The sequence below is a fragment of the Cyclopterus lumpus genome, chromosome 7 (assembly GCF_009769545.1).
Source record: "Cyclopterus lumpus isolate fCycLum1 chromosome 7, fCycLum1.pri, whole genome shotgun sequence".
Lineage (NCBI taxonomy): Eukaryota > Metazoa > Chordata > Actinopteri > Perciformes > Cyclopteridae > Cyclopterus > Cyclopterus lumpus.
Window position 1 is genome coordinate 9,327,885 of NC_046972.1, and position 18,516 is coordinate 9,346,400.

The 18,516-nt window shown below is 38.9% G+C and overlaps 1 protein-coding gene across 2 annotated transcripts in view; it reads right to left on the bottom strand.

The window, feature by feature from the left end:
* Nucleotides 1–45: 45 nt before the first annotated feature.
* espn (espin) overlaps nucleotides 46–18,516 on the bottom strand; it is a 37,287-nt gene continuing 18,816 nt past the window's right edge. The window contains exons 11-15 of one of the 2 annotated variants that reach the window (XM_034538063.1): nucleotides 13,960–14,105; nucleotides 12,843–13,208; nucleotides 4,448–4,527; nucleotides 3,165–3,176; nucleotides 46–2,297 (exon numbers count right to left, since the gene is read on the bottom strand). In XM_034538063.1, the coding sequence (XP_034393954.1) occupies nucleotides 2,150–2,297; nucleotides 3,165–3,176; nucleotides 4,448–4,527; nucleotides 12,843–13,208; nucleotides 13,960–14,105 (752 nt within the window). In that variant the 3' untranslated portion in view covers nucleotides 46–2,149. Of the gene's footprint in view, nucleotides 2,298–3,164; nucleotides 3,186–4,447; nucleotides 4,528–12,842; nucleotides 13,209–13,959; nucleotides 14,106–18,516 lie in introns of both variants that reach the window. The other variant, XM_034538062.1, reaches the window with a different exon arrangement.

The window sequence follows — 18,516 nt, forward strand, 5'->3', positions numbered from 1 at the left end:
TCTGTGTTTCTGAGGCAAACTTCACACTCTGAAGTTGTTTGGTGATTAAAGATTTATTGTCTTAATTTAACAGTCTGAAAATATAATTATACATGAATTAGCCAACATTCTATTCAAGCAAGGCTGAGACATGTAATATAATGCAATATGGAAACAATGAAACAACAACAATCTGAGAGGGTCACTATATACAGTTTAAATATATATAGAAAATCAAATGGCAATGATGTTTACATCATTTTTAATTTCAACATCATATGGCATCCGATGAAAGTGAATTTGAATATTTCCAAATGATTCCCCAACCAGGACCCCGACTTTCAAGACATGATGTGTTAGCTTGATACCATACAGCTGCGAAAATGTACATCCAACATAAATGTAGTGAACATAGAGAATATTTTCCATTGTGTGGGAACACTTATGCGTCACGCTCAGCAAGAGACATCCGACATGATTGTGAGCTTCAGTTACTCTTAAATGTCACAGATTCATGCTAACATTTCAAATGTTACTCACAAACACACACTCAATACAGCTTTCCCACATTTCAATATTTAACCCCACATTGATGTGTGAATCCTAGGAATGTTTGAAAACCTGGAACTGGAAGTAACACTTTAGAAATTATGAATCATATTTGCTGTATAATTATCAACCCTTTGTGTCAGTTCTGTCACCTAAAAAGTATTTGCCCAAATGTGAATTATACAATGGACAAGTCTGGTTAATCTTATTATAATTCAATGTTTGAGTATTGAAACTGGACTTTTCACACCTGCAACTGCAGATTATGAATATACTGCTGACATTATCTAAGGAAAGGTACATTTTAATGTTACGCCTGTTTCTGGCCAACAGAGAGCAATCTGAGAATCTGTATTCTGTAAGCAGATCTGCTCATCAAAGATTTATCCGGCAGGTTAGTGCGAAGGCCGGAACAGGACGCAGGACAAACTGAGGTCTTTTCTCTGCCTATATTCTGTGTGCAGATGAGGCATCTGGATGCTGCTCGTCACATGTGCATGTTGTTGTTTTTGTTGTTGTTGATAGGTCATGTCCAAAAGGAAATCTAGCAGGATTGTTCTCACATTGTTTGTCTTCTGTTTTTCACTGAAATTCCAGGGTCCTGGGTTCAAATGTGCTTAATAATACATGACAACATGCTCGATACTCTTAATGCAACACATCCACGCAACAATTCACATTCATGATCACAATAGCTTAACATTTAGGTCACATGTAGAAAAATTAAAATTGGTTCATTTTTCTAGTGATATTTTTTAAAATGTAATTTGCACAGCTAGATAATCTTTACATTATTTAAAATATCATATATACCAATATTCCAAATCCACGGAGAAATGACAACACACTTATCTAAAAAAACAGAGTTAGCTTGAGCAGTGATAGGATTATAACTCTGGCAGTAAATTGAAGTCATTTAGAAAGCGCTTCTATGAGCGTGATGAAAAAATCCCATGACTAAGAATGTAACATTATAAATATATCATATTGTCTACGTATAGGGTGCCATAGCTGCTTCATGGTTTAATAAGCATTTGCTGAGTATGTCCATGCCACCTTCAGATGACACAACTGTCATATAGCTACTTTTCCATTTATTACATAATGGTGAGGATGGCTAATGGAGGGAAAATAGACAAGCAATTAACCATGGCAAAATGCTCACAAGTAGCCCCTTCAATCTACCATAAACCTCTTTGTTTGTGTAACTCTTCTATGGGAAATAGCTGCGATTGATTTAGAGGAAAACGAGTACAGATACTACAGATAACCTTAATTCAGTTAAGGACACATGCATTTATAGCGAGTGTTTCAAGCGAGGAGAATCAGCGCATGTCATAGTTATTGTTAGCACTAAAAGACCAAGAGTTTGTGTCAATGAGACTGTCAGGGGAGGGTGGTGCGTTATGCCACCCACGCTGAGCCTCAAAGCCGACGTGGACAGCAGGTCGGCATGGTCCTGTGTTTCTGGAGGTCGAAGACAGGGAGCAGAGGGAACAAGCTCTTCCCCGCTGTCCAGTGTACAGCGCAGGGTGGAGGAACGGGGATGGGGAGGTGTTCAGTGAAGGCCTTGGAGTGGGTGGTGTGTGAGGGTGGGGATTGGAGAGGGAGACGGCCCAGTTCACTGTTTGGCTATATCCCCTTTCTTCAGAATGATCTGTCGCTGCCAGGGGGCCAGCTTGGTCTCGTCGTAACCCAGGTTCCGTAGTCGCTCCAGCTCCGTCTTCTCCTCCATCTCTTTCACTTGTTTGGCCTGCTGCTCCACTTGTCTAGATGCGTCCATGAAGAAAAGTGGACAAAGGGGCGAGATTAAAAATAGAAGTTAGAGTTGTAATGGAAGCTTTCATGAGGTTTTCGTCAAAAGAAATTTGTTAATTGGCCTTCTAAAAACAATCTCACATTAAACCAGTTTATTTATTACAGTATAGATACAATTAGTACTTTAGTTTACCTCTGTAAAGTATCTTTTAGTCATGCATGGCTCTATTATTACACCACATGGCCAAAAGTGTTTGGACACCACCATCTCATTAAAAAATTGGGGCATTAAAATGCTACAAGGATTTACTCCCATTCAGCCAGAAGAGCATAAAGGTCAGATATCACTTTGAGGATTCAGCTATATAGTTTTTGTCTTTATTCTTTTATGTATATTTTAATGTAAGATAACTTGTCTGTCTCATTCCCCAGTAAGGTTAATTTTGTCAGTAAGAAAAGCATGAACAAAATAAGTGTTAGCCGTTTTGTGACTAACTTAAGATAATGGCACACCGCTTCCTCTGAACCATTCTTTTGTATTCCATTTTAGGCTTTATCAGAGGCATAGCTAGTTCATAGTGTTTGGCTGTTAGTATAGATAAGGAAATATGTTATTTAGTAAAAATATGGCCAAGAGTTGTTTTCTGTGGTTTAACATTGTGTCAGTTTTGATTCATCTATATAATAACCCTGTGTTTAACTGTAATGTTTTACCCACACATGCTTTATCACCACACCATGACATAATGTGACCATGTGTGGCAACTAGATGGAAGATTTGATTTCAAATGTATTGTCTCTTGTACAGTTATACAAATTACGGAAACTTGTTCTATAACCATGCACATAATCGTGTAGAATAAATAGTTTTTTCTTACCTTTTTTGTTCCCTGTCACATCAGGAGGACATAAGCACAAGAAGAAAAGGTGTAAATATTTTAAACGGCAACAAAAAGTTATTCAATGAGTCAAAGCAAGTAGCACATTATTATAAGGCTGACCAATGAAAAAACAGAGAATGTTATAGAATCAACAGTAAGTGGAGATGACTGTAACAACACTTAAATACCCTATACAATACATAAGAAATATCTCTCTAAAAAGATCAACAAAACGTCCCATACAACACTATAGAGACAGATAAAGCATCTTATAGAAGGTTGTAACAGGACACATTTGTCAACTTTTCTTCGAGATGTCTCAAGTTCTGTCCTCTCATAATCAAACCATCTTGAGATAAATGCCATCTGATACCGTAGACCAAACCTGCATGCCCCTATCAAAACCCTATTGTTTAGGTTTAACACTTAGACCCCAGTGCTGGTACCCTAGATGTCAAAATATCATGTAAATAGACACTGGCCACCTATCGTAAGGAAAACAAGGCATGCAATACTGCGAATGAAATGGATCATGTTGTGGATTTGTGTAGAAGGACCTCTCACAGTGCCAAATCACACTTCATATAAACACAACATATACTTTCTGTTGTGTCAATGGGTCCATTCTATCTGGACTAGATAGGACATTATGGTGGTGTAATGGTGCAGTAAATAATTTCTTGGCACTTAGTCCAACTTAGTACACTGGCCACAAAGAGATACACTTGTTAATACACTTGTTAATCATAACAATAGAAAACATATACCTCCATCAAGATACTGTGTTATCTTACACATCTCTAGATTGTCTCAGGCATATAAGGTTTACTTCAGCATCATGTACAGCCTCCATATCTCAACCTTTGGATGAGAAGATATTGATAAAACTCTGCAGGAACTGTGTGATGCTATTGCATCAGCACCGAATAAATCTCTGGATCATTTCCAGCCTGTTGTTAAATATACTTTAGACTCAACTGCAGTTAAAAGAGAATCCTCACCTCAGTCTACCTCATAAAGTGGCCCTAGATTATGTCAGAAAATTGGAAAAACATACCGTATTATGGTACAAAGGCCATAATTTAGCATTCACGGTTGAATTTAGCATGAACCTCCTGTTCTTACTTCCAAATTTATCTTTGTGAAGAGATACACAAACACACTAAAATATTTGAACTCAATGAGTGCAATATTTCCCTACTGGCTCAGGATATAATGGAAATGGTATAAAGATAAGACAAAAAAACGGCCGTGCAGAGCCACGCAGCTTCGTTACTCACCTCTCTTCGTCCATTTTCTTCTTCATCATGTCTCTTCTCCAGGCCGGCATCGATGCCAGGCGTGCAGTCTCCTCTTCAACCTGTCGAGAACCAGAGGGGTCAGGGGAGATAGGGTCCCACACCAGTCAGTAAATAATTTGATCTAGAACAGCTGAAATTATTAGAACAATACAAATAACCGAAAACACAATTTAATTGATGTTCAATGCAATAAACCGTCTCCCACAGTTATGTATTGCATCAAACAATTCACATGTGTAAAACAGTCATGCAAGTCATTAAACACTTTTAAATACTTACATCAATTTGCGTTGCAGTAAATTGGCTTTTCCATGGTCTTACTCTGCAAAGTTATTCACTCAATAAACCTGCTCACTTTAACTTGAGTTAACTAGGGTTTCAAGGTGGTTCTAATACTTAAAGAAATTATGTCAAGAGCTTTGAAAACCTCAATCAAAGATGGTATTGATGTGCTTCATGCTTGCAGTCTCGCATAACGCCTCTCTACATGCTGGAGAGAGCAGGAAAACACCTGCATAGAAAAACTGTAATGAAACGTTAGCTCAACTTATTAGTCCAGCATACACATTCTCAAATGTCAAACCTTTGACAAATGTCCTTTATGGAAATGCGTATATAGAGCATATAGCGTACTGTGTAAACAGATGTATGCACTCACGACAGCAAATAGAGCACACACACTCTCACACACACACACAATAGGTTCTCTTCTCCTATTTCTGTGAAATAAGATAAAGCCTTTTAAATGGACAGGACACTGTTTTCCAGGACATTTTTGCAGATGGCGAATACAAATGGTAACTAGATCTTTTTTTCTCTTTCAGGCTGTAATCGGAGGTGGAGTGGGGGGAGAGAAAGAGGGCAGCAATCTTGGATTTCTCATCTTCACCTGACAAGATAGATTACCCTTTTGCATTCCTCTGACATTTCACTTGCCCTGGAAAACATTATCCCACGTAAGATTATATACACAATTAATTTTTAATGATTCCCCCGGGAATTACAGAGGAAAATAAATAAATATATCAAAACAAAAGTTGGCTGATTTTCTGTGATGTGAGATGATAATTATTAAAATGCTCAATTGTGGGTTGTATTGCTACTGGAACAATAAAACAACAATGTTCACTACTCTTCATTGTTAAAGATGTGCTTGTGTTTGGTACTTAAAAATGGGTCATAAACACCATTCAATACCAGCTATGTTGTATGATCAACAGGAAAGGAACATGCACAAATAATTAGAGTATACAATATTGCAGTGTTGAGTTAGTACATCTAAACAAACTAACTTGCGTAAGTAGAAATAGTTTATCGGGGACTTTTTTTACCCTCTAAGCGAAGCAATGTTACTGTTATGCACTGCCCATTTAACTTGCATTTAATCACATTAACATTAAGATCATTAGTGAAATCATCTGCACACACAATGGAGGATGTCTTTAAGAGGTAACTACAGCACTGAATGGAGACCAGATGAACATGGAGAAAACATGCAAACTCCGCACAAGATTCAAACCCGTCCTTTTAGAAATGAAGTTCTGTAACTGGCCCGATGGAACTCAAACAGGTTATTAGTTTGTGTGGCAGGTTCATGTGCCAACAAATTATATCAGTGTGAGCCAGAGGATGTTGCCAATACATTGCAATAGCGTGGCGAGCATGTATTACGATCAATAATATTGCAATATAAATTGTTGTTGAGTTGTTGGTTTTGTGTGGGAAGAAGTTCTGAATTCACGTTTATCAGCCACATCATGGCTAATATTAGTAAAAAGGGACGTCGACGTCGATACTTACAGATACTTACAGGCGAGGCAGATGCTTTGTTATTATGATATTTGAGAAAGCATGTGCTGGTAGTTGGTGCCAACTGGCATGTTAAAGGAATAGTTTATTAGCTACGCGTATTTTGTGCTTGTGGGTCGCCGTTGGTCTTAAAAGTGATTAAAAGTTAAACTAATCTAGTATTAAAAACATTGACCCCCCCAATATGCTGTGCAATTTACATTCACAAAATCTGAGAAGAAAATCTATGTATAGGCCATTAAGTTTACCAGCTGACTGCCTTCCTTTTTGGACTGTGAGTTGATGAAGATTCACAGTAACCTCCTTATGGCTCCTGTAAGCCACCAATAGAATGACGGCGGGGGGTGCTAAGAGGGTTATTTAAAAGGTAATCTTGATGCAACTGAAGAGACGCTATGAGAATAGTGTGGTTCTCCACTGCTGCAAGTCTGGCAGCGAGGATTACGCAATTGTTGTTAGACAATGGCTCTTTCATTGGTGCATATCAGTGTGATTATTTGAAATTAATTTGGCCTGGATCTGCATTCAGATAATTGTAATATTATGTTGGCTATGTTAAACCCAACAAGTGGAATGTTTTAGGAAAGAACTACTGAAGTCATGTAATCACAAAAATGTTGAAACTTTATTTCTAACAGGAATGTAGAAACCAAATGTTAAAGGATCACAAATTTAAATTATGGAAAAGTGAACAGATCTCTCAACAACACTCAAATTATAAACAGAGTAACAAAAACAAAGGAACAGACAATTACAATCCTTGATTTGATGTTTAATTTAGTTGATTTTTTTAATAGCTTTGTCAAGTGAATGCTTAGATTTGTTGACAGCCTTTTTCATTTCTTTTTGCAATTTTGAGTTCAGAGCTCAGATATGTTTCTCCAAGCCTTGCGTTTACCATTCCTGTTAATCTTTGTTGTCTATACTGGCACACATTGTATAAACAAAACCACACGGTCTCAGGTTTAAAGACAAGGGCCATTTTTTAGCCACAAAGTAACCATAAACTCTTGCAAACCCACTAAATACCTTATTGCCGTTAATTTCAAACAACAAAGATCCCTTAAAATAATGTTATTGTGTTTCCCCCTACTGGGTATCAAGAAGGAATTTATTAGTTTGACCAAATTGTCAGTGTTTTATTTCTAGTGACTTCTAGTGACCATTTACTCTCTGGAGTTCAATTTTGAAGTGAATCCATTGTCCTTCTGAGATAGTTAATCACTGATTATCCAAACTGTGCATGAGTTTGACCAGTTATGTCCTTCATTACAAAGATGTTTTGAACAAACACACTACATTACCTTTATGGCAAATCTTTAGTAGTAGTAGTGTGCCACAGCAGTCAATCATATTAGAATAAAAAAGCTATTGGTTCAACACAACTCTAAAATAAATGGTTGTCACAAATTTGGGTCTTTCATGCTTTTCTTTTCATCAACTTCAGCATATACAAAAGGTAAGTCAGTCCAGCTAAGTGGATGCTCTTTGCTTTTCTGCAGTTAAGTCCCTCATGTGACATGGCCTAGAAGCTAACACACCAGATTAGTTTCCTTTCTAAGCATACTCCATTCGCAGGTTAGTTTACCTGATCCTGTTCTTTATGCATTTCCTCTCTGATTGAGCGGGTAAACTGGCCTTTTAGTGAACCGTGAGGCCACATATTTGTTAGATATCAAAAAGCTCAGCTTCCTTCTCTTTCCAAAAGGCAAAGCTTCTGTCAATGTATCTGATGATCTCCTCATTGCTGAACTCTTTTAGCTCATAGATCACTTTAATTGAGTCTTCATTACGTTCACCCCTGGGTGAAGGTTTATCAACATCTGGTTCCTCTATGATTTTAACAGTAAGAGGTGGAACATCTTTCACTGGATCGGATTCTGGGCTTTCTGTTGTGTCCTGCAGTGTCTCAAATGTTGCTATTGCATCAGTTTCGGTTGTCAAGTTCTGCATATGGTCCTGCTCTGCACTTTTTCCATTAGAAACTACTGCCTCATGTGATGATATCTGCTCACTGTTTTTTAAACCCCCCTGAGTATTTTCCTCCAATGAATTCTGCACTTGCACCACACACTGGCCATTGTCAGATGTAACATCAGGTGAAGCTGGTGATGATGGTTGAGAAACATTTGATTGTTGATGAGTAGGTGGTGGAGGAGGTGGAGGATGAGATGGTCGGGGAGGGAGTGACTCCTGCATAATGGCCATGTCAGGAGACATGGAATGTAGAGAAGCCGTCATCACACCTCCCCCATCATTTGAGTCTCCAAAATACTTGAGTTTTATGTCTTCAAACCCATCCGCCCAGTCTCGATTCCCTCTCTTAATTTCATCCATGACCTCCTTGTGAAACTGCCTTATGACCTCCCATTTATGGCTGCCAAGACGGTCAAACATCTCATAGCACAAGAGGTGACGGAATTTGCGTTCACCGCGAGACATGTTCATTTCCAACAACTGGAAGTATCCAAGCATGAAGAGGTCAAGGGTTAGGCTTTCATAACTCACAGGAGAGCCGTTGATGTGTGGCAAGAAGTGCTCTGGCCAGTAGATCATCTGGGCACGACTCAACCTGCGGATCTGGCGTGTGGGCACTTGACTCATAATTGTCCTCCAGTGGCCAATCAGATTCCCTACTACCTGCTTCGACTTCATGAAAAGTAGGAGTTTATCGTCTTCGCTCTGCATATCCCGTCCAATCTGTGCACTAAATTGGTTGTAGTCCTCCCAGCCCACATCTAAATGACTTCCTCTCCTACCAGTATGTTTAATCCGGTAAGTTTCAGAGATGGTATACTTCCGCCAGTGTTCAAGGAACAGGAAGACAATTCTTTCTTTCCTCATTTCAATACATTCCTGGACATAGCTTAGATCTGTCTGAACCTCCAAGCTTCTTGTTAGTTGATCATTATTTAAAAGGGGGTCTGCAAAAATAACCTGATTAAAGTGTTCAATGTTAGTTGGAGCCAATACCTCTGAGGGCGCATATGTCTTAGGAGCATGAGATGCGATAATAACTGACTCTTCAACAAGTGGTAAGACAGGTGATTCTTCCAATAATGGTACATCTCCATTGGTATGGGACTGAGGGGCCTCAGCAGAGGAACGAGGGTCAGCATCCTCACAAATTGTCTCTGGACGATAACTAGACTGACTTACCACAGGGAGTGACCTTTTGCGCTTGTACACCCTATTTGCATTATCTGTAGACTGCTTATTCTGAATTTCATAATTGGCCTTGAGGTTCTTCACTGAAACTCCACACTGCTTTATTTCCTTCTCTACATCCTCTCTCGTTGAGAAAGACTGAGATCGCCCAATAATGCCAGTGCCAACGGATCCTAGTTCAGATTGACCTGTGCTCACATTCCTTCCCTCTTCTTGAGAATATCCAGGACATATTAGATCCAAGATGTCTATCTCTTTCCCCCCCAGGGTGGCAAGAAGAATTGCCATACTCTTGAGCAGGGTAGAAATCTTGCTGCACCAGACTGGAAGATCTTCAGCTTGGCCATGTACCTGCTTTGGATTGACTGAGAAGTGCCCTTGATTGAGGGCAGCAGAAACTGGAAGGAGCTGGTGAAGCTCCCGCTCTAGTTCTTCCAGCTCCTTCTCAACTTCTGAAACCTTGTGCATAACTTGCAGGTTCTCAATTTGCTTCTCAATAAGGTTGAGGTCATCCTCTGTCATCAGTTCCCCAAATGGGCCCAAAATGGCATTGTGGATAGGAGAGTAGTGCCATTCCTGAGGCTGGTAGTGTCCACTTGCCGCAAACTAAATCAGAGGTCAAAGGAGACCAAACGAAAAGAACAAAGGGAAGTAGGGGGGGGATTCCTTCAGCTCAAAGTTCCTGGTGTGAACACACGCTTCAGTTCAAATCCATCTCGACACACATGACTTACATGGATTAAGTGGTGCAATGGCACTGCCTCATTACAAGCACAGGGCTTTGAATTTTGAGTCAAAGAGAACAGAGAAAGCTTTGTCCTTTGCGTGTGTGTGTGTGTATATATATATATATATAGATCTCTCCCATTGTCAGTTTTTATAGTGTTGGTTAGTTAACTACAGAAGTGCTGAATATTCTGCTTTGAATGCCATCCAGCAGTTATGTTTTTCATGTGTCTGCGTCCCAAATATGTTGTAACACTGCACTGTAGTACAATGTTGCATCACTGCTGCGTCCTGGCACGAGTGCAACGGATCGACACACCCACCCAACAGTGATAGAAACCACACTGGGTGTGGTTGGAGGTGCAGGTGGACAGTTGCAATTGTCCACCTGAAGAGGTTAGTGCTTCAAAGGTTTTTCTGATTCAGGGACTTTGTATGGAGTTCCACTTAAACATATCATGATCTTCCTCCGAAAGAAAACAAAATATAGTATTTATTATCCTTATTATTACTGGTGGACCTGTAGTGTGAATGGACTCGGCATCACACCACTCAATCAGCATGTAACAACTTGGAGCCACAACACTTCATCATCAAACACCAGCCCACACTGAGAATCCAAAGTGTGTTAAGGTTGTGATGGGCATTGTAGTCAAGTATTTTAATCACTGCACCCCAAAGAGTCTCTTTGATAATAATAAAGACTGTAAATATGAAAAAAGGAACATGCATAGAGATGAATCAAGAAACAAAGACATTTGAAAATGAGTGTGTATATGGATGACTACATGTAGTAGTACATGTTAGGTCCAATGTTGTTTCATACAATTAGTAATAAATTATTGTTTGTATTTTTTACAGGGTAAAACATATAATTAAAATACTCTATCTTCAGCTGAGTTTACTACTTTTAGGCCCGACAGCCAGTTAGACTCCAATGATTAGATTCCAATGATGCCACTGTACAGCAATAGATTGTCACTAAAGGACACATTTATATCTGCTGGTTCATTTAAGAGGATGAGATTTCAATCCTTGAAAACAATAACTTTAATAATCAGTACAATTTGATCATTAAAATAACTTCTCGTATTACACAGGACTAACGAAAGTTCAGATTGCTAAAAGTATGAATTACTAATTCATATATTGTCTAAATACACATAATATTAACACACTGCATTGAGATTACTAGATGTCATTGGGCCTCATTAACCAACTGTTCTTGAAAATAAATGTCTTCCTAAAACCCACGTATGTAATTTCCACACAGATCCTGACATTCACCAACGTTTTCATATTTTGGCATTTGTTTTGGGTAAAAACACAATGTACTCATACACAAGAGCTCACAGCTAAGATGTTGCACATCATTGGATAAAAAATAGTTTTTTGTGCTATCTTCAATTCTACATTTAGGAACATAGGATTCAAACTAAAATACAACATTTTTAAATATTATTAAATAATTATTTTACAAAGCATTATGGTCTTTTAAAATAAATAAACACTACGGTAATACTCTGAACAAATAATAGCGTCCCGTTAATCTTTTACACTACTACTAAACTACTTACGCTACTGAATATATACATGTGGTGTTCACTCCTGCAGAAGTATTTTAATTGTTTTACCTTTTGTAGGAGTAGTAGTAATTATTTATTTATTTTGGTTCCTTATTGACAATTTTCCAAAAAGAATCCACATAATAAATAAAAAAGGAAGTAATTTAAGTTTATTTTGAAAAGACTATGTATATCATGAGCGGAGATTGACACGTGTTGTTCAATAGGCAACCCTTTTGCTACCAGGTTTAGGAAAACAAAAACAAACGTTTTTACACAAAAACAAAAATATTCCTCAGTTTGGTCCGCTTTGTGTTTTTTTGCAGAGTGCACAACACATTTCACAACTATGCAATTCATGCCCTTCAATGGAGATTGGCATAGTGTTTATTATGCTAATTAGGTTAAACTGGCACATGCCTTCACTTCACGAGGACAATGGGATTCATCCGTAAACGTACACAGGTACAAACAATTATCCAATTTACCATGTCTTGAATCTGATGTAGACTTTTCTTAAGAACAAATTTAAGAACAAACTTAAGATATTGGTGAATGGGGCCCATTGATTCAAAAGCCAAATAATCAAATTGAGAAGCTCTATTGTGAAACAAGTTCATTGTGCTGACTGAAACCTTTGTGAAACACTTAGGCCATGTTATTTGGTCTCAACGTAAGTGTAAGGCAGCTAAAGGCAATTCAATTGTGAAAATGCTCACAAGCGATCAAGTCCCTCTCTGCATATTATTTGACAGTACAACAAAAACACTCTATCACACGATCAGAAAAGCAAATATGCTAAATGAAGGTGTAGTCTCAACTACCATTGGCTGTTTTACTGACTAACTGTTTAATTGACAAGTCAAAAAGACTGCAAACCACATGACATGCATGGATACTAAAATGACATTCATACAACCTCATTGTTCAAAATCACAAAAAGGAACATTCAAATCCAAGCAGCAGCTATCCCCTTTGTGTTGTTAATTATTCCAAAACTGATCCATATAATAAAGAGCATTTAGAATTTACCGGACCACAAATGGGATAGCTAAAACACAATACAACTTCTAGATCTTTCCACAGCCATGCAACATCATGCCTACCTTGCGCTTGTGCTCCTCCTCCTCTTGCATCTTGACCTGAAGCTTTCGTACCATCACCTGTCTCTTCCATTCAGGGATCGCTTTTCCCTGTTCGTCGTGCGTGGGCACGAGCGCTTCCACATCGGCAAGGCTCAGCTTCCGCCCCGACTCTGCTCCGCCACTGTTCCCATTGATAACAGCACTGGAGGACAGCTGCTCGTAGCTCGCAGAGGTCGACATGGTCCTGGCCGACCCAGAACCAGTAGGGCTGGGACTGGGACTGGGGGTGGTGGGTGGTGAGGTGACAGACGTATGAGATGGTGGAGGGGATGACGGCTTGGCTGGTGGGCTAGATGGGCGGGTCTCTGGTGGAGATGCAGTGGTTTCCTAGACAAGAAACGACACCAATGGACAGGAAAACATGGGCTGTGACAAAACTGATAACCTTTGCATACAAATTTAAAAAACAGTTCCCACTCTCTTATTTACATCCTGAGAAAGAATTAGGCATTCTTGTAAAAGGTTAATGTATCACACAATTCTTCCAGATTTTGACACATTATTCTAGTTAGCCTTCACCTACAGTAGCTTAAGTGTAACTCATATCATGTATGACCACATTGACTCTGACTCATTCAGTATAAATTATGTCACTATTATGTGTATTAAGTTATTGCGACCATGCCATTTCTAAATAGATCAAAGTACAGTACTATAGTTCCCATGATTAAGGGGATCTATCTGTCGAGTGTAGAGAGCTCCGGTGTCCCCTCACTAACATTGTGCATAGTTTCCAAACTTATCAAACTTGGCAATTGACAAATTGGATTGATATTATTGTGAAGGAAGCATTACTAAGGAATTCCCTGGTGGACAGTGATGTAGAGGTGTGTCACAGGCATCCCCCTGAATACCTATTAATCACACCTTTGATGGGTTTGGGATAAACTTGCTTAATTTCTGTCATTTTTTTTTCGATTAATTTAAGTCAGTGTGTCTTTGCATTGGCACTTGGTTTAAAATGGAGAGACAAAGTGGCATCAAATGCACAAGTGATTGATAACCCCGTGGCTGAATTTTGATAACGCGACTGTGACATAAATGTCTCATCAGTAGTTGTGGAAGGCTGTGGACCTACGTTGTTGCCTGTGGGTCCACTGTTGGAAAAGACAGTGGTGAAGCCTTTACTGTGAGGTGTTGGCTTGAGGCTCTTCCCTGCTTTGATCTCTGCCAGCAGCTCCGAGTTGTCGCCAGTGGGGGACATCATGTTGAAAGATTTTGTGCCTGCAGACAAAAGGATGGAGCAGAAAAGTGAAACCCAGTAGAAAGAAAGACGGGGAGAACGAAACGAAGAGAGCGAGAGAGAGATACACTGAAGAAGAGGGAGAGAGAGAGAACGGTTGGGTGGCATTTCAGTGTTAAATATTTTATCCGATCAGGCAGGTAACAATGCTGCCCTCAAGCATGTTACACAGTGACGGCAGGTCATTATGGTGTCTGCTGAGCCTGTCTATCAAGGATAAGCCACCCTTTCGATTTAGGGTTTGCTCTAGATGTGTCTCTGACACACACTTTGGATTCATCAAATGACTTCCCAGCTACCAAACCCCCTAAAATACATGCAAGTGAACCAGTTAGAATTCAACACATTAGGCAACTGTTGCATCAGTCAGCATTTGCAGTTAGCGGGGATTAGATGAGGCGAAGCAATTCCACATTATTTCACTACAGTGAACCCAAAGAGAGGAGCCACACAATCTCTTTCAGTGTCACCTGACACACACAGCTAAGCTAATGCTGAACTTTAAACTTTAAAAAAAAGTAGGTTTCCATGAACCATAATCTATAGTGAACAATGAAACAAATTCAGACCGACTTCAAGTACGACCTCTATTGAAACTGCGAATACAAAACAATTTCGTTCTCACTCTTTAAGGACAGACGAAAGAAAGAAAATGTAATTGCTAATTATGCAATGTCAATGTAGCCTAAATATGAGACCACATTTTTATTATACATAATGGTGTTTTTCCAAAACATCAATATTTCAATATGGTAAGCAGTTAACAGTTTCAATAGGAAAGTACCAACAATATGGGACAATAACAAAGATAACATATTATTTTGTTTTCACAAACCTTCAAGATTTTCTCTGATCAAAGGTGATAATGTAACTTACAACCAACTATTATAGGAGCCATACATAATTATTTAAAAACATTTTCACTTCACATATATTTGCCAAAACCTCGGGAGCCAACAGCTACCTCACCTGTTTTAGTGACCGTAAACCTCCAATGAATTGAATATCCTTAGTCCCTCATTCACCACTCATTTTGTATTAGGGGAATGGAAAAAGTCCTCCCGTAAAAATGTTCCTTGTTGAGGCGACCACAAAGGTCTAGCTGGACACAAAGCCTCACTAGCCTGCCACCCTCCTCCTCCGCCTCCTCCTCCCTCTCCCTCTCCCTCTCCCTCTCCCTCTCCCCCTCTCTCTCTTGGGGAGGAGAGAGCAGTATTCTATTAAAGACCCATCATCACAGTTGGGGGAAAATCTAAAGGAATCACCAGTAACTAGAAGTGACAGCGAGCCACTGGCAAGCCGGCCAGGAATTAACATGCATGCACACGCACACGCACACATGGACGGATACAGTTAGGTAGGCACACACAGACGCACACAGACACACAGTCACTCTTCAATCCCCAGCTTGTTAGTCCACCTTATCAGACCAATCCTTACGGCAGCAGACCTGACGCACAATTCAATCATACACACACTCTTGACAAGCATACAGTCTGACATTTACTGAATGACAGAGAAATAAAGAGGCTGCAAGGTGCAATGAGTCTCACCAAACTCTTCTCAAACTTCTTACTGACATGTAACTGGATCAGTCACAAATAAAGTATGTTTTTTAATGTTAGGCAGCCTACCTTCATCCAGTTCCCCCTGACAAATCTTCATCGCAGAGCTCCAGAAACAACTGATTATCCGAAATCAAATAGATTTCAAGGCTAAAAAGTTGCAGTGGACTGAAGTCGGTGTACACATATCTGTTTGAATACACTGTAGTGTGTTTTAGCTCAATTCTGTCTCGGCTCAGGGGTGTGGACTCAACAGGTCTGCCAGAGTAAATGTAAAGGAGGGTGGAGCTGTGACAGGTAGGGAACAATTGACAAATAGCCTTTTATGATGGACATCCCAGCACAAAAGGTTTCCTGCTCTGGTTTACAAACGTAAGTCAGGCCGCTTCATCTGTTAATAGCTGCACTGTCGCAAAGCACTTCAGATAGAGATGTGTCCTGTAATGTAAAAATAAATATCCTCTCCATTTGGTTAATCAATAGAAATAAATAGGGAACTTCTAACAATATATAATGTTGGAGCGGCTTTTTCAATCAGCCATCTGGTTTATTGCCATCGTCAGAATGAGCATCTGAGCTGTAAATTCATCTTGAGCTCTCTGTGTTGCTGGCTTTTCATTTTATAACCACTTAACTGCCTGTTTAGTATCTGATTAACGCTGAAGCACAACTCTTACCATTAGTGAGTACACACTGCTCTTTAGCTGTAAGTATTTTATTGGTAATCTACCATTAGGCAGCAGATGGAGCATACATAGATGAGACAATTTAATATTTGTTGAACAAAGCGTAAAGATAAAATACAACAGAAAGTTGCCTAAATGGAACAATTAATAGTTTACAGCTTCATTGATAATAATAATAAGTAATGCATTTAATTTATATAGCGCTTTTCGTGATACTCAAAGACACTTTACATAATTAAAACATCCTAAAAGCTAAAAAAATAAGAATAACTAAAATTACAGGTCAAACAAATAGGGACTTTGTCAGTTTTTCGGACCCTAATAAATAAAAATAATAAGAAAATAGAGCAAACAATCACACATTAAAAGCAGTTCTGAACAGGTGGGTTTTGATTTGCGATTTGAATATGGAAAGATCAGTGCAGTCCCGGATGAGTTTGGGGAGAGAGTTCCAGAGGGACTGTCCAGAGGGATGTTGCTGTTTATTACTGGTTTATAAAAAACAGGAGTGTATATTCCCCTAAGAGCTGCTTTTCAGCTATGACACAAAGCTGAAACCATATACTGCAAATGACCTTTCACTTTGACCTTTGTTTAAAATAGTGAGCGTCCTCACATGCCGTTTCCATGACAAACATGCTTCACAACATAATTATTTGTATTTGTACCCTATGTACTGTTTTATTAATTATAAAATGAGGTTATTGGCAAACATAATTCACAGTACACAAACCACAGTACACGTGATTGTAATTTATTCTTTTTGTCTTCACTGTATTAAGATGAGCCACATTTTGTCCAGATTTAAAAGCTTATTGATTAAATTAATTACCCATAAGATTTGGTGATGGTTTTCTAAAAAGAGTTACTACTGTGATGGTAATTCATGAGTCAGTCAACACCCCAGTCAATCAGAAGGGATGTTGATATCTTTCTGACTTTGTTACTGGTGTAGTGGATAGAGGCCGGTCTATATCGTTATTCTGTTTATTATGAACAAAGGCCTTTTTCTCCTGTGAGAAATGAAAATACATAACTTCCTTGACAATTTATGTTTTTTCTCTAAAAAAAATATCATTGGACGGTGGTTGTTGAGAACAACTATTGTTTGCTTTAATAAACTGGATACACAGGTTGAATGTTAATATTTATATGAAAAACTAAACGTTATGATAATTGGAAAGTGTGAAGGCCTACTATGAACCCCAGATTTGGTGGGCAGTCTGCACTTACTGTTCATCAGTCTCTGTGCCTGAGTAGCAGACATAAGCCCGCCTTCACACAGCAGCATTGAGGACAGACCATAACAGGGAAAACAGTGGAAAACACAAAACAAACCAAAACACAAAGGAAACAGGTGGAGATGCAGCAGATGAAAGAAGGAACATGGAAACACAAATGTGGAAAAATGCTATATTAGCAGAAGAATAGTATTGACTTGCCAATTAAGAAAATGTGCAGCATTAATGTATAATTATTACAGAAAGAGAAAAAACAATTAGGTTGCTGGTATGTTTTATCTCGTTACTCGTCATGTTACTGCTGTTTGATGTCTGAACCGCTGTTGCATGCGCAGCCATCTTGGATACCTCTCTCCAATTTTTGCTTCACAGACTTCACTATGTTATGTGGATTCTTTGATACAATGTGCGATGTGCTTCATCTACTTCCAAGTGGGTTTGTTGTTATATAATGAATTACTTCTTTTGGTATTGTGGTTGATAACTGATTAGTTCAATCTAGCTCAGGCATGCACGTGATACATTCTGATAGTAAATGATATGATCTTAAACATTTAACAGGGATGAGACATTTTATTAGGCATAATCAAATTCGACAACTTTTCAATTTTCAAAGCTAGTTATCTGGACTTAAATTGTGTATTTTGGGGAAAGACTGACACACTGTCAGCAGGCACGCAGTCTGACAGCTGCATCCAGGGCAGCAAAGGCACTTAAGGAAATGGATGAACACTAAACCAGTTCTTAGGGTAATGGTAGCCCAACATCATTAATTTATAATCCTTTATTTCGGATGCTTGGGTCAGACTCAAATAATTGTTACCCAGTCAGATAACAATTATTTCAGTTTGAGCAAAAAGCTGCTTTCCATAAATAATTGTACGATGATGTGAAGAAGCA